Source organism: Macrobrachium nipponense, chromosome 12 (assembly GCF_015104395.2).
Source record: "Macrobrachium nipponense isolate FS-2020 chromosome 12, ASM1510439v2, whole genome shotgun sequence".
NCBI lineage: Eukaryota > Metazoa > Arthropoda > Malacostraca > Decapoda > Palaemonidae > Macrobrachium > Macrobrachium nipponense.
Window position 1 is genome coordinate 25,658,642 of NC_087205.1, and position 17,361 is coordinate 25,676,002.

Below are 17,361 nucleotides of genomic sequence, written 5' to 3' on the forward strand. Positions count from 1 at the left end.
CGTCGAAGCCGAGAGGAAAGACTCTGCCTTCGACTTCTGCTGTAAGGAGCGACCGCAACCAACCCTCCTACCAGTCCTTCTCTCGAGGAGGATCTGGGAAGAAGTCGAAGAGAGGAGGGAAATGCTAGGGACGGCGTTCCCCCTCACCTGCTGCCGGAAGTGGGGGGTTGCCTGGCAAGCCATTGGGCAACATGGCAGTGCTACGGTGCGGAGACCTGGATAGTAAACGTCCTTCGGGAGGTATATCTACTACCCTTCGAGTCTCGACCACTCCTCACCTCCAACCTAGTCCATCTGCAAACCTACATTCCTGGCTCGACCAAGGACGTGACGCTTCAGCAGGAAGTAGAAGCCATGCTGAGCAAATATGCTGTGGAGATCATACAGGATCAGTCGCCGGGCTTCTACAGCCGACTCTTCCTAGTGGAGAAGTCCTTGGTGGGCTGGAGCCTGGTGATAGATCTCTCTCCCTTGAACCGATTCGTTCGCCAGACTCAGTTCACGATGGAAACAGCACGCTTCATCCTTGACGGGACGGTGTACCAATTCAGGGCACTTTATTTCGGTCTCTCAACCACCCCACAGGTGTTCACGCGAGTGTTCTCGCTGATGTTGGCTTGGGCCCACTCGGTAGGGATACGTCTCTTGAGGTATCTCGACGATTGGTTAGTCCTGGTGAGCGCCCGCTCGCAGTTGCTACAGGACAGAGATCGACTCCTCGAATTCTGCTGCGATCTGGAAATCATAGTGAATTACGAGAAGTCAGATCTTGAGCCCAAGCATAGGATGAAGTACCCGGGCATGCTGATCGACACGGTAGCAGGGCGAGTCTTCCACGCAGATTTGCGGATCAGCAGGTTCAGGGAGGCAGCAAGACAGTTCCTGTCTCTACAGGAGCAGCCAGCTCACCAGTGGCAGGTCGTGATCGGTCACCTGTCGTCTCTCGAGAAGCTAGTCCCTCACGGGCGTCTTAACCTGCGGTCTCTTCAGTGGAGACTAAAGGAGTGTTGGTCACAGGCAAGGGACCCTCCCTTCTTCCCCGTGTCCCTCACGGAGGAGGTGAAGCAGGACCTAGCCTGGTGGCTGGACAACAGGAACCTCTTAAGAGGAGTGCCTCTTCGCACCACCACCACCACCGTTGCTGACTGCAGGTGTGTGACAACACCACAGTAGTGGCGTACGTCAATAAGCAGGGGGGTGTCCCTCCCGCTGCACGAGTTGGCTGCGGCACACTCAGTAGAGCTGTCGGCCCGCTACATCCCAGGCAAGAGGAATGTGGTAGCCGACAAGCTCAGCCATCGGGATCAGGTGATGGGAACCGAATGGTTCCTTCATCCAGACGTGGCGGAAAGGCTCTTCAACCTGTGGGAGCGTCCAGTCGTGGATCTGTTCGCCACCCAGCGCAACAGAAAACTCCAGGTTTTCTACTCGGTTGTGCCGGACCCATGGGCAGCTGCAGAGGACACTCTTCAACATCCGTGGGACAACCTCTTCGTTTAGGCCTTTCCCCCGTTCTGTCTGATTCACAGTGATCAGCAGGGCGCTGATCACCGCGAACCTTCGGATGATCCTGGTGGCGCCCAAACGACCTCAGGCCGTTTGGTACTCTTCAGCAGGTAGCGGATTTCCTCGTCTTCCTTCGCCGAGAGAAGCTCCTCTCCGTCTCTGCAGTTAACCCTCTTACGCCGATTGGACGTATTAAACGTCGAGTCAAAATGTCTCCCGTATGCCGATTGGACGTATCATACGTCGGCTCAAAAAAGTTTTTTTTTAAATTCGCGGAAAAATACTTATAGGCCTACCAGCCGAAAACTTTTGTATCACACTCCTTGGGGGATGCTGGGAGTTCACGGATCAAGGCGTTGTTTTGTTTATAATCACTACGCAGGCGCGCAAGCGCGAATTTCTTTCTTATCACACTAAAAAGTATCAGTGACACATCTCGGAAATTATTTCGTCACTTTGACATAATTTTTGCACCATTTTAAATTATCCTTTACATGAAGTATTATATATGAAAATGTGCGCAATTTCATGTAAAATACAACAAAAAAATACTCATGATTGTAGCTTTTATTAGTTTTGAGATATTTTCATATAAATAACGATAAGTGCAAAAATTTCAACCTTCAGTCAACTTTGACTCTACAGAAATGGTCGAGAAACGCAATTGTAAAGTAAAATTCTTATATTATAGTAATATTCAATCATTTGCCTTCATTTTGCAACAAATTTTACGTCTCTAGCACAATATTTCGATTTATGGTGAATTTATGAAAAAACTTTTTCCTTACGTTCGTGCGATAACTCTTCCGATAAATTTTTTCGTGCGATTGTCCTAATGTTTGCACCCTTTTAAATTTGCCGTTACATAAAGTTTTATATGTGGAAATGTGTGCAATTTCATGCACAATACAACAAAAAACAACCCATGGTTGTAGCTTTTATCAGTTTCGAAATATATTCATATAAATAACGTTAAGTGCAAAAATTTCAACTTTCGGTCAACTTTGACTCTACCGAAATGGTCCAAAAACGCAATTGTAAGCTAAAACTCTTATATTCTAGTAATATTCAATCATTTACCTTCATTTTGCAACGACTTGGAAGTCTCTAGCACAATATTTCGATTTATGGTGAATTTATGAAAAAAAAAAAACATTTTCCTTACGTTCGCGCGGTAACTCTTCCGAAAAAATCAGAATTTTTTGTGCGATTGTCGAAATGTTTGCACCATTTAAAATTAGCTGTTACATAAGTTTTTTTATATATGAAAATGTGCGCAATTTCATGTAGAATACAACTAAAAATGATTGAAGGTTGTAGCTTTTCTCTTTTTTTCGAAATATTTGCATATAAATCACGATAATTAGAAAAAAAGCCACGTTCGGTCAAAATGACTCTACCGAAATAGTTGAAAAACGCAATTGTAAGCTAAAACTCTTACGGCCTAGTAATATTCCGTCATTTTTCTTCATTTTGAAACAAATTTGAAATCTCTAAAACAATATTGGGATTTATGGTGAATTTTTGAAAAATATATTTACCTTCACTACGCTCGCCGATTCGGGGCCGCAAGTCTCCGAAATACGTACATCGCATTATCCTAATATTTGCTCCTTTTCATATTAGCCTTTTTATAGAGTTTCATATATCAAAATGTGCGCAAATTCATGAAAAATACAATAAAAAATAATTGAAGGTTGTAGCTTTTTTCATCTCCGAAATATGTGCATATAAAAAATATATATATAAAAATTTCGACATTCGGTCAAATTTAACTCGTCCGAAATGGTCGAAATCTGCAATTATAATCTAAAACTCTTACAGTATCGTAATATTCAATCATTGTCTTAATTTTGAAAACAAATTGGAAGTCTCTAGAACAATATTTAGAATTACGGTGAATTTTTTAAAATAACATTTTTTTACGTCCGCGCGTTACGAATTCGTACATCATTTTGTGATAATATTTTTCCGGTGTTGATTTTATTGTTTTACTATGTATTATATATCAAAAGGATTGCAATTTAGTGTACAATACAACGAAAAAAAAAGTAACTCGTTAGCTTTGACCGTTTTTTGCACAGCGTGATTTGAATACAATTATCTATGAATTTTTTTTTTTCGCTACCATATATCGCATTATTTACATATGATAATGATATTATTTTTCATTTCTGATGATTGCATACTAAACTTCAGGCATGGAAAAAAATGAGCCAAAATAAACTCTTAATCTTCAAAACTAAGCGCGCTGTGATTTTTTGAAAAAAAAATTTTTTCCGCTTCCACGCTCACTCCAAACCGGCGCCGGCATACAGGAGAGATTTTGATTTTTAGGGCTTCGGCGTAAGAGGGTTAAAGGATACAGAGCTGCCCTGGCCCTAGTCCTTAAACTGCAAAGGTGTGGACATCTCTTCTTTCGAGATCTCCCTCCTGATGAAGAGCTTCGAGAGGTCTTGCCCACCCAGGGAACTCAGGACCCTGGGGTGGGATGTGACTCTCGTCCTTAGGAGTTTGACTCGCAGATCCTTCGAGCCACTCCGAGAGTCGTCAGACAGGGATCTGACTCTCAAGACCCTTTTCTTGCTGGCCCTGGCATCGGCGAAGAGAGTAGGGGAACTTCGTGGTCTTTCCATCAATGTCAAGCATTCCAGGGGATGGGGATCCATGACGCTCGATTTCGTCCGGAACTTCGTTGCGAAGACTCAGAATCCTTCAGTCCCTGACGACCGGTTCGAGTCCTTCACCTTCCCCTCCCTGAAAGATTTCACCGATAATGATGCGGATGAGATGCTGCTTTGTCCTGTTAGGGCGCTACGGCGCTGTCTGAAGAGAACTCAGCACCTCAGGCCTGAGTGTCGACGCCTCTTCGTTAGCACCGGGGTTACCAAGAAAGAAGTTTCCAAGAAAACACTTTCTTTCTGGCTGCGTGAGGTGATCAGGAGGGCGTACGAGACAGCTGGTAGTGATGACACCCGTACCCTTCGTCCGAGAGCCCACTAAGTCAGAGGTATTAGTCTAACCCTTGCGTTCCGCAAGAACTTCTCCGTGGCGCAGGTTCTGAAGGCAGGGGTTTGGGCCAACCAGACCACCTTCACTTCATTCTACCTTCGGGATATCACCCACAGGTCATTGGACACTTTTTCCTTGGGACCCTGGTGGCTGCTCAACAAGTTGTGTAGTACCCAGCACCCGAGCGGACAGAACAGCATCGCATCCTTGTGTGACTGCATGAATGGACGAGTGAAAGTGTGTGTGACTGGCTTCTCTTCCTCCTTCGTTCTTCTCCTCTACCTGAGGGCAGAGGGCCGTGGTCGTCACTACGCTGAACAGGAGGCCGATGCAGGTAAGCTACACAACCGAGCTCCATTCTATCCCTTTCAGTAGGGATAGGAGTGTTTATCCAACCAGAGACAAACCCATGACTTCATTTTGGCTCTTGAAGTAGGAACTAGTTCTTGCCTTTTGCTATTTATAAGAGGTACGCTTGCCTCCCTCTTATAAATCTGGTCCAGAAGTCTGACCACTGATCCTGCGGTGCACACCCCGATCAGCTGGGCAGAGGCTAGGATCCCTCCCTCTGCTCTTACAACCAGGGAGGGAATCCAAGGTAGGACGAACACCAGTCTGTTCACAAGACTCAGATTCCACCCACCAAGAAGTGAGTCTTCCTATTGTTAAAGGACCGAGGGTTTGTATACGTATCGGAACAAATAACAATTTGTCGGAAATTGTATTTTTCCTAACTGTACAAACCTGAGGTCCTTTACATATAGTCCCACTTCATGCCACCCCTCACTCTGCGTTTCCTGGGCCTAAAGCAAAGTGACTCCTCTCCTCGCAGTCGAGCTGACCGCCAACTGCCAGACAAGTAATTACCTACCGAACCCCCTTGTTCGAAGCTTATGACCGGTTCAGCTGCTGCTAAGTACCTTCCTATTGTTGAAGGACCTCAGGTTTGTATAGTTAGGAAAAATACAATTTCCGACAAATTGTTATTTTATTATATCTATTTTTCATAGATTTCATTTGAGTCCCATCTCTCTAGATATATGATGTATTCTATTAAGCAATCTTTACTGTTTAAAACACCATCAGCTGCATATTCAAAGTCTATCATATTTGTATAGTTTCTCCAGTTCAGACATTCACTTCACCTTTCACAGCAATTTTTTCAATATGCAATCTATGAACATGACAAACAACAAAGGTGAACTTGCAATGGTTAAATAACATCCCTTGTAGCATCTTACTATTTACTGCAAATTCACCCTGCAAAAGCCCAGTCAACATTAACTTGCCTCACCTTCTGTCTGGATAATGAACAGAGCATTACGTACATATTTAAAAGGAATGCCATGTTAATGGAAGACCATCCTTAATATTGTTTTGTGGGTGCTGTTAAATGCCTTCTTGTAATCAACAAAAGCTATCAGAAAGGTTTTTTCAAATCCATACATAATAAAAATATTTGATCTGTACTACTCTTGCCTTTTCCACAACTAGCTGGTTCATCTTGGGCTTTGTTTGTTTCTTTCTCCAACTGTTTGAGAATAAATATACTAAAATATTTCTTATTATATTTCTATTACAACCAGCATGAGCTCAATGCTTCTATAGTTACCACATCTAATCAGGTTCATTGGCTATGATTTCAAATTCCCAATCATCTAGCAATGATTTCAAATTCCTAATCATCAGGCTGTTTCCTCATTGCGTATTCTGCAAAACAGCTCAATAAGTGTAAGAATTTTCATTTCAGTTTCACCTGTAATCATCAGTGCAGTAATTGTCATAACTTTTAGGGAAACAGCATTATACACAATTTTTATCAGAGGTGATGTCCTCTGTCATCAGTATTTTTACTTCTAATTGGCTAGGCACCAGCCACTGTGGGTCTCTACAAAGGAAAATATTCCATATAAAAATTTTGAATTGCTATTGTATGGATGCTAATGCACTATTTTATAATGGAATGTATTATTCAGAAACCTAATTATATATCATATACAGTAAATACATAGTGTTTTATGGGAGATATGTTGTTTCCACTAACTGAGTCCAAGTAATTCAACTTTCTCTTTTAACTTCTCTTGCAGACCACCAGATGAACAGGTGAGAGCAAAGATTCCATTTGATGTTTGCTTGTCAAAACTGGTAGCTCCAGAGGAAATTCTTGCCTTTAGTTCTGCAGCAGGGAAAGAAGTTAGAATGCAGAAGATCACTCGTCTCCGTACCTTCCCTGATTATTTGTTTATACAGGTGAGCATATCAGTCTGTGTGCAATGTCTTTAAATCAATATAAATTTACTTGTTTATTTTTTGGCAAGTCTTGACTTCTATGGTATATATATTTTACTGTATCAAAACTTGAAGAGAGGTCGGATTGCCCCATTGTATATGAATATTAGGTTTTCATAAAACAGTTTCATTGAATTATAATTTTAATGAGAAGTAATTGTGGTCATCGTACTAGTGTTCTGTACAGTCACTTCCCACTATCTTTTGAAGTGTATGACATGTTACTATATTGTCTGTACAGTATTCCATATTGGATACCTTTACAGATCCAGTCCATTCCATAGATGAGTTTTTCCTTAGATCAAAGTCAAGATGACAATGTACATATAAGACCTAATTTATCAGGTCTATCTCCCAATAAAATTGATAATTGTTAGATGTGGTTTCCATTCACGCTAATTTACGGTTTTTCTAAATCATAATAAATTTGATTTTTTTTTTAGATGTGCATTCTTGCCATTTGGTTAAAGTTATTCTAAATCTTAATAGCTGGATGCTTGTGAGATGTGACTCCGAATAAATTTTGCTGTTTTTATGAATGAAGGTTTACTAAATCCTAATAACTTGTGAGATGTGTCCACAATTGATTTTGGTTGAAGGTTTTTGAACTTGTAATAGATTTTTTGATGGTTGTTCATTGTGACATTCTTAATCAAACTTGGTTTGTTCATGCATCTAAGGTACAACTATCGAAGGGGGCCAGGGGTTGATCTTGTGTTTGGTTAAGGTCAAGTAGGGGAAATTGGTTACAGTTTCTTCAGTAGTCAAGTTCATAGAGCAGTAAATTGATTTGCATATTTATACCACTTGAAGTTACATATCTTTTTTTTTTTAAATGTTCATAGTAGAAGACGAGCAGCAGAGAAACAGCATTTCCACATAAGTGTGCACAATTATTTTATGTTGTCCATTAAGGGTACTTTTAATAACAACTACATTCTTTAAAATTTGGTTTTTCTATGAAAAAAACTATGAATTCACATTCTCAAACTGAACTGTTATATCATGGCAGAATTTGGAGTAGACATTATTTGCAGATCACCACTCCTATATAGTAAAACAGTTTTCTTAAATCATATTTTCATATATATTAGTGTTGTAATGGGAAGCAGTGGATAATATAAGCAAATTTTGTTATAGTTGTGCCACATATGGATGGTTATTTGAAAATAAAATATCATCCTTCAGTGTCTTGGTTCATGTGTTTTCACATACGATGATGTTAAAAGTGATTATACGTACATATATAATGTAAACTGTAAAGATACTTGGATCAGTAAAGTACCATGTTGGTTTTTCAAAGCTGTACCAGATTCTGAATCTATATTATACAAAGTTTCACTAATTAAGTATTCCTGATTAGGATTGAGATATAAAGCAATGTTCTTGGGTGCATTATGTGGAAGTCTTGTGTATTTGCTATACTGTAGGTTGTCCCAAAAGGGGGGGACAGTGTCGTCAGTGTACCCCTTGCGGTATATTGTATTCTTTACTTAATGTTCTTTGCAGGCCCCCATTGGCCCCTGATATTCTCTATGTACCATCTTACTTTCCACCCTCACCTAATAATTTATTCATAATGTAACTGCAATGTTTTTTTCCTGTTAACCTTTCAAACTTTTTTACTGTCAATTTCTCTTTTAGTATTGAGGGACCTCGTATGTCCCAGCGCTTGGCCTAAGTCCTATACGTACAGTATAATGTAGGTGTAATGAGAAGTGGGTTGTAGAAGTATTTTAAAACTCTGCTCTGACTCTGCTGTAGGTCAGTTTCATCATTTGGTTTCTATTTCCTGAGTATGTATGGTTTATATGTACTATTATGTTAACTTAATGCTAATTTGATCAGTATTTACCTAAATGCTTTATGCTGTGAATGAACATCATAAAGTTCCTTTCAGGCTGTTCCCACTAGTTAAGGTGGCACAACAAATTGACCAAATTCCAGCTTAGTTGTAGGTTAACTTGGTCATTTTCTTGTAATGGTCACCTGCATGTCATTTCTTCCCTATTGCCTGGCTACGTTTTCTGACAACTCTGTTTTTCGTTCTGCGTTTTTCGTTCTGATTTCATTGTAGTATTTGAAATGACAATTTGTCGAAAATTGCATTTTTCCTAACTATACAAACCTGAGGTCCTTTAACAATAGGAAGGTAACTAGCGGCAGCTGGGACGGTCGTAAGCTTCGAACAAGGGGAGAACGGTAGTTAACTGCTTGTCCGATCGTGCGCGCGCCCGCGCGCCCGAAAGGTGAAGAATCACTTTTGCTTTAGGCCCATGCAAAAAGTTGCAGAGTGAGGGGTGGCATGAGGTGGGACTATATGTAAAGGACCTCAGGTTTGTATAATTAGGAAAAATGCAATTTTCGACAAATTGTCATTTGTTCCGATACGTAATACAAACCCTCGGTCCTTTAACAATAGGAAGACTCACTTCTTGGTGGGAGGAATCTGAGTCTTTTTGGTGAACAGACTGGTGTTCGTCCAACCCTGGAGTGCCTCCCTGGTCGTAAGTCAGAGCAAGGGAGGGATCCAAACCTCTGTCCGATTGATCGGGGTGTGTGCACCGCAGGATCAATGGTCAGACCTCTGGGCCAAGTACTAAGAGAGGCAAGCGTATCTCTTCGTACCAGCAAGCAAGAACTTGTTCCTGTTTGCAAGAGACAATCATAAAATGATGGGTTTGTCTCAAATTGGCATCCACTTCCTCCCCCTTGTTGGAGGAAGTGGTGGATATTTACTCCTATCCCTACTGAAAGGGATAGGATGGTGCTCTATTGAGTAGCTCACCTGCATCTCGTCCTAACCCAGCAGGGTGACGACTGTGTCCCTCTACCCAGAGGTAGAGGGAAGAAAAAGATGTGAAGAGGAGCCAGTCACACTCTCATTCCTCATCCATTCTTACGGTCACACCAGGACTCGATGCTGTTCAGCCTGCGAGGGTCTGGGTTAACTACACAACGTGTTGAGCAACCACCACGGTTCCCAAGGAAAAAGATCCAAGGAACTGTGGGCAATATCCCGAAGGTAGAAGGAGGTGCATGCGGTCCGGTTGGACCAGGCGCCTGCCTTCATTAACTGCGCCACGGAGAAGTTCTTGCGGAACGCGAGAGAATGATGAAGAGGCGTCCACACTCATCCTGGGTGTCGAGTTTCTTCAGACAGCTCCGTCGCGCCTTCACAGGACAAAGCAGCATAGCATTCGTATCGGAGGCGGTGAAGTCCATTAGGGAGGGTATTGTGAAGGACTCGAACCAATCGTCAGTTACCGAAGGGTTCTGAGTCTTCGCTACGAAGATCGGTACGAAATCGAGCGTCACAAATCCCCATCCTTTTGTGCTTGATTTCTCAAGAGAAGTCATGCAGTTACCTAAGACGAAAAGAAGGGGATAGTCATAGAACCTATCCCTCTTCTCGACTTTGGTTATGTACAGTACTCATACTGGACAAGCTATTAAGACGAAGTAATGATTGCTCTGGAACAACCGAACTAAGTCCACAGCATAGTTCGTAACTGACTCGGGCGCTCTGACAGCTGCCGACTGACTGGTTCGGAATCAGTAGAGGCAAGTTGTCCAAGCATCCGGGTAAGTCACGTGACCTTCGCCCTTTAAAGAGTTATGCTGAGAGACCAAACAAATAAAATATTTGTTAGTCACCGATGCCGGACGGCGCGGCGATGATTCTCTTAATGCATAAGCTCAAAAGGCGAAAGTCAATTGCCTTCAAAAGACCGAGGTCCCTGATGGCAAGAAAAATCTCATAGACGTTGAATCTCAGCTTTAAGGAGAACAACACTGTGACGTTGAAGACGAAGGTAGGCAATGAATGCAACCTACGTCTTCCAGCTGAATCGAGAGAAGGAATCTCAAGATTCTAAACCTGTGCTTACAAATGACTGAAAACGCTGACCGCCATTTCATTGCTGTGCAATGAAAGCGGGGCGTTCTTCAGTAATGAAACACGGGAGAGCCGCCTGAAGAACTGCTTCTCATGGGCTGAACGTTTGGAAGTAGAGCTGGCAGGTGTGGGAGTAGGCGATGTCTTTCAATACATCTGCTAATCCGGGGTGAACAATGAACAATTGCACACACCTCCGAATACAAGATATTTTGAGGACAAACTCAGATTCCGCAAAAATCATTCGCATTATCGATATACGATGCAGCAAGAGACTATTACAGAATTCTGTACCGTGCGGTAAACAGAAAGATGAGAGTCGAATAGATATCTCTGTTTAAAATTCTCGCAATACCGAAGACGATGAATACTAGCGTCACAGCAGTAGATGGTCATTCATGTATGCGAGAATCCCCGTTAATCAGAGACTTAAGTCCGTGATTGTTGGGCAGAGATACGGTTGGTATTCAATCAAAGCAGGTGAGAAAGACATAACCAACCATCCATCTCAAAGCGGCAGCTGGTACTGAAATGCCTCGGGCAATTCAATACGCAGTAGCTGTCGCTGACTCGTCCTCCTGAGTTGCCAAGTAATCCTTTCCACGAAGGAATGCGTTCGGCTAGAACCACCGAGCATAAAAAGATATGCTCGAGCAATTATATTTATGCGAAACGAATTTCGGTAAATATAAAAGCTTAAATGGTGTTGTTGTGACAACACCATAAGTATATAAAATTGAAACTGGAAACTCCTGGAAGGTTGCAGGCAACCCGAGTTGCAGTTCAATTAGAATACTTTTCGTCTAAGTCGCAATCCGTAGAATAACCAGGATATGCACCTACCCCTCGGACCATTCAACTGCTTAGCAGAATCATGTCGCGAGGTTAATATACGTAGTATATTTGTAGGATTCTGAACAACGATCCTCCATCCTAAATTCTTTCCTTCAAGAAAACAAAAATAAGGATTGGAGATCGACCACCTTCGGTCTCTATCAAAGAGAGTGAAGAAGTCTTCCTCGAAGGAAAGCTTCAATGGTGAACAGAATACTAAGACGATAGTTCAAGCCAAACTGGATATTCCCGTCCGTTCTTCTCTATTCCAGGTTGGTCGCCTACTGTGAGATAGTCTTCTTTCAGCAGCAGTCTTCTTCCTAATGCTAGAAATTCCAGGAATTCGAGCATAGGCGAGGTTCCCGATTATCGTGTAACATATCGGGGATTCTCGTCTCGCTCACTTTGGACCGTGGTCTCGCCTAAGTGTTTGGAGATCGTAAGAAACTCTAACACTCTGAATGCGCTAGAAATTCCGTAGAATTCTAAGCAGTCTGCGAAACCCCCCCGAATTCGTCAAACGATATCGGCTGGTGGTGCCTCTCGATTCCCGTAGAAATCGAGAATGGGGCAGGATCCCTCCTCAACGACCGGGGCTTACGTCAGGTAGGACCCGGAAGGTCCCCCCCCCCCCGGTAGCGCAGTCCCCAACGTGGAATCCTACAGAGAAATCTCTGTAGGATCCTTCCCCTTTCCCTCGTAGCCGTAAGGAGAGAGGGAATGGGGGAGGAATTGGATACTCGCTCGCCTTCCCGTCCCAGTGGAACTAGCAGTTGGAGAAGAGTAGGAGCAGCCATCGCCTTGCGGCGATGGCCTCTCAGAGTCTGGGAAAACGTATCGTCAGGAGAAAAGAAAAGTTTTCGTTTTCCCGAGGAGGGTTACGAACTCTCACTGTAGGTAAGGGTCTGCCGCCACTGTGAACGTCGTCTGGGTGGGGCTGATCGACACCTGACAGGAGAGAGCCGATACCGTCCTCCGACTCATTCCAGTCCTCGTCGAGGTCGAAACCTCTCAGGAGGAGAAGGAGTATTTAAAATACGGTGTCCGAAGACACGTAGAAACGCCGCTGTCGCAGTAGAGGAGGTGGAAGTAGCTTGATCGACCGGCCAGAACTGAGAGAGCCTTCTTGTCCGGAGACGAGAGACTCTGGTTCAAGACAGAATCGGCAAGCTCCGATCGTGGCAAACCCACCGTCGGTTTGGGTTCCCTCTCGGGCCCCAAAAACGACTCGAGCAGAGACATGGGCTCTGCTGGTGGGAGCGGCGATCCTTCCCCCCGGTCGTTGTGATGACGAATCAGTGCAATAACCTGGGCAAAAGTTACTCTGAATCTTGGAAGTTACAGCGTCTTGAGGAGTAGGACCATCCAGTCCCTCCAACAAGAGCAGCTCCCAGGACCCTCCTCCTTCAGAAGAAGGACCAGCAACAGATCCCTGACGGTTTGCCTCCAATCACTTGCGAGTACGTCCTGGTTGGTCCTAAGACCATACCTGGCACGTGGCTCGTGACGGGATCGTGAGTGGAGCATCTCTCACGATCACTCCTATATACCTCGCTCTTCCTGGCTATGCCGAGGAAGTTGAAGGTATCGGAGAGACAGAATGACGCTACCCCCTCCCCCCCCCCCTGACTGTCGCCTCCAATCACTTGCGCGTAACGTCCTGGTTGGTCCTAAGACCATACGTGGCACGTGCGGCGTCGTGAAGGGATCGTGAGCGGCGCACCTCTCACGATCACTCTAGCTACCTCGCTCTTCCCGGTGTAGCCCGAGGAAGTTGAAGGTAGTGGAGAGACAGACCTGACGCTCCCCCCACCCGCTCGCTGGCAGGACCAGCGTACGTGGGGGGCTGCAGCCGATCACCAAACCCGCGGTGGGGATCGATCTGCAGGCCTGGCCGTGCCGCTCACCTGTGGCGAGCGGCTCGACTGAGCACGTCGACCCCGGTCCCGTGCGTCAGACGAGCTGCTGCTGGTCACCGTATCCGCCCGGTCCCTGTGGGAGCGGCGGTCAGGTGACCTGCAGAGCTCACTTTCGCCGTGAGACCGGTGAGGTTGTCCTCGCGGCACGTTTCAAACCGCTGGTACCGTGGTCGAGGGGACCGGGGGACCTCTTCCCAGCCTCAACCCGTGGACCGGTCAGAGACCGTCCACGTCCACCCGAGGTACCCGGCTGGTCGCTGTGAGAGCGGCCGCTGGCCTGGCGAGAGTCACCTGACGGCTCTCGACAGTCTTCTGCTCCGTGCCTCGTCATGAGGCCTGAGCGAACTCAGGCGTCTTAACTTTGGCTGCAACGGTCACCCGAAGGAGGACCGTACACTCGGAACTTCTCGCAGACGAGAAACCGAGCCGGTACCTGGCTTAGCAGCAGAGCTGCCAAGACCAGGCGAGGGTGTACCAGCGGTAGCCAGCACACCCTTGGTCCCCGTCTTCTTCTTCTTCTCAGAAGGGGAGACGGGCCCCGTTCCCGAAGGAACAGGAGGACCAGCAGAAGAACCCCCGTCACACCCCGGAGTGTGACGAGCCCTTCGAAGTTCCCGAAGGAGTCTTCTTAGGGGGAATATAACAAAAACCCGGTTACCAGCTGGTCGCTGCGAGAGCGGCCGCTGGCCTGGCGAGAGTCACCTGAGCGGTTCTCGCCAGCCTTCTGCTCCGTGCCGTGGTCTTGGCGCCGAGCGAACTCTGGCGCCGAAACTTTGGCTGCACGGTCTCCCGAGGGAGAGCGTACACTCGGGATCTCCCGCGAATGAGAGACCGAGCCGGAAAACTGGCGTAGCGGCATCGCCGCTAGCACCAGGCGAGGAAGTACCAGAGCTAACACGATACTCCTTTCTGGTCCCCGTCTATGCTTTCCTTCCTTACGGAATGGGGAGACGGGCCCCGCTCCGAAGGAGCAAGGAGGACCAAGCAGAAGGACCCCCCGTCCCACCGAGGTGGGAAGGGCCCGGGCCCTTAGAAGTTCACGAAGGAGACTTCTAGGGGGGGGAGGCAGCCTTATTCTCTTCGGCTTATGGGCCTTAGAAGTCGAAGGGGAAGAAGGCAGCAACAGACGAAGACGAAGATGACACCTTCTTCTTCTTCATCAGCTCACGCAGGACAGTCGTCAGGTCCTCCATCCAGGGCCGGAGTCGGGCCTATTGCCGAAGCAACGGCGGCCCGACTGCACCTGTCCGGAAGGACCTGGGACTGGGGAAGACACACCATGGGCAGGACCAGCATGGACAGGCGCAGGAACCAGGAGCGACAGGACAGCAACCAGATCAGGAGCGGCAGGAACAGCGGCAGCGTAAACACAGAAGGGGAGGGAACAGCCAAGCCAGTAGCGGGAACCACATCAGCGACAGGTACGGCAGGCCCAGCCATCGCCTCGTAGAATCATCGGCAGGCCAGCGGTGGACCTGGTATGGCGGCCGGCTCCAGGGGTCGAGCTGCTGGAACAGCGGAAGTCTGGGGCAGGCAACACGAAGAAAACACAGGCGGCGGCGGCATACCCCTCCTCGGTACGGCGGCGACCGGCCCTAGAAGCGGCAGACAGCGTCACCGACACAGCATGGGAGTGTAGACCAGCGGGGGGAAGCAGCATAAGCGGCCGTGAAGGTTGTAGTGGAGACCACTCCAAGGTCACTGCCCCAGACCTCGCTAGACGCTGCAGCAGATCGTGGATGCTAGGCATGCCCTGCAGCCGCAGTGGCCCATACCTGTCCAAGGTCGTCTCCCACGGATGTAGACACTGCGGGTAGCACAGACAGATTAGTAAGAGGGTTCCCTCACGCCACGGGGGGGGGAGACATGCCCCACCCCAAACGGAAGGAAGACCCCAAAAACAAAATACGAGGAAGCTGAGGCGGTGCGGGGGGGCAGGAAAGAAGACGAAGAATCGGATACCAAGGGAGTCGCGGGAGAGCTTTCCGACGCACTTCCTGGCAGACCTTCGCTTCCCCTACCCCCACCGCACAGCAGTGAAAAGTAATATGAAAATGAAACAGAATACTGCACTTGCGATTCACTTCATAGAACTTCTTAAAGGGGGAAAAATCAATTCCCGGTAAGAGCGGAAACTTGATCCATAATAATATGGATGCCTATCTAAATAAAATATTATGAAAATGTCAATACTTGGCACTTGCTATTTTCACTTTCACAGCAATAACATCGTAAGGGATTAATTCCCACGGGCCGTAAGAGCGGAAATTGATCCAAAATTAAATTTGATGCAATTAATAAATTGAAAAGAAAACTGCATTGCGAATCCACTTTTTCATTGCATTCTATTCATACAAAATAAGAGGCTCTTGCCGAGCGCAATCAAGCTCTCGGCAACGAACGCGCAGGGCAAAAAATATAATGAAAAAGAGTCTTACATCTTTCAATTACACACTTTCGCCCAAAATACATGACTCGGCGCGAGTGCGCCCGCCCTCGGCACCGAGACATAATTCAAGGGTTCAATTCATGAAAAGAGCGGAAATCACCGTCTCTACGGCGATAGCTCCATGTTGATTCATAATTAAGTAATGAAAATGAAAACAGTGTACTTACAGTTTCATTTTCAAGTCAAAACAAAACCTTTTAGTAGAAAACAAAATATAAACAAAGCATACGAAGATGAAGCGGGCAGAGAGCGATGACGAAACACGTCCCCCTTCACACCCGCGCCCGAAAAGCAAAGTTATTCTTCACCTCTTGGGCGCGCGGGCTCTGCGCGCACGATCGGACAAGCAGTTAACTACCGTTCTCCCCTTGTTCGAAGCTTACGACCGTCCCAGCTGCCGCTAGTTACCTTCCTATTGTTAAAGGACCGAGGGTTTGTATTACGTATCGGAACAATGCCTTTTAATGCTTTTATTCCATGATTTGCAGCTTGTGAAATTTGGCATTGGACAGGATTGGGTACCAATGAAGTATGATGTTTCAATTAACATGCCTGAGGTTTTAGACTTGACAATCTTGAAGGGATTTGGACTCCAGGCAGGAGAAGAAGAACTACCAGAAACACCAGCAGCAGGACCAAAACCAAAAGGTTAGATTTATAAGAGCAGTGGTTAAAAATGGAACATTACACAAAAACAGTTTTATTTCCTCAACCATAATTCATACTTCCTAATGATTTTACTGTTTGTCCATTTCTCTTGCAAACAAAAACGTTTACCACACTTGAGTAACTTTATCTCGTCTTCATAGCCATATGTGCTCAGCATGCAGGTTACTACTATCAGTTAAACATTTTTTTTGTTAGTATCAAAATTTTAGTCAGTAGTTTGTCATAAAATAAATTAGTCTATGAAATATGATCAGAATTTCATCATATCAATGTATCCATTCATTGAGTTTTTAAACTGCAATTGTTATCAAATCTAGATTTTAAAGAATGAATCTTTTGGGTCAATGCCATGTGTAAGAAATTTCAGCTTTGTGATATGGTTACACTGCCCATTAATATTTGAATTTTCTGTTGAAAATATGAACTAGTATTTGCATTTTGAACATAATAGTTCAAAGTTACCATTACTTTGTAAAATGGTGCAGTTCAAAGTTACCATTGTTTTGTAAAAGGATGGAGGTTTGCAAGCTAAAATAAGAATAATTTCAGTGACCTGTTGATGAAGATTTGATTGTGTTTATTTCAGAACCAGAAATAGACACAGCTGTAGTGCAGCAATTGACAGAAATGGGATTCCCCTGGGAAGCGTGTAGAAAAGCTGTCCATTTCACTGGAAATACAGGATCTGAGACAGCTATGAATTGGATCATGGAACACATGGGAGATCCAGACTTTGGTGAGCCTCTTGTTTTGGAGAGCAAGTCTACAGGTATGTGTTCATTCAT

The 17,361-nt window shown here is 45.3% G+C and overlaps 1 protein-coding gene across 1 annotated transcript in view; it reads left to right on the plus strand.

Moving 5' to 3' along the window:
• The window catches only part of LOC135224423 (ubiquitin carboxyl-terminal hydrolase 5-like), an 85,083-nt gene that overhangs the window by 64,299 nt on the left and 3,423 nt on the right, over positions 1–17,361 (plus strand). The window contains exons 11-13 of the mRNA XM_064263408.1: positions 6,606–6,768; positions 16,396–16,555; positions 17,163–17,345. Coding sequence (XP_064119478.1) covers positions 6,606–6,768; positions 16,396–16,555; positions 17,163–17,345 — 506 coding nt within the window. The remainder of the gene's footprint in view (positions 1–6,605; positions 6,769–16,395; positions 16,556–17,162; positions 17,346–17,361) is intronic.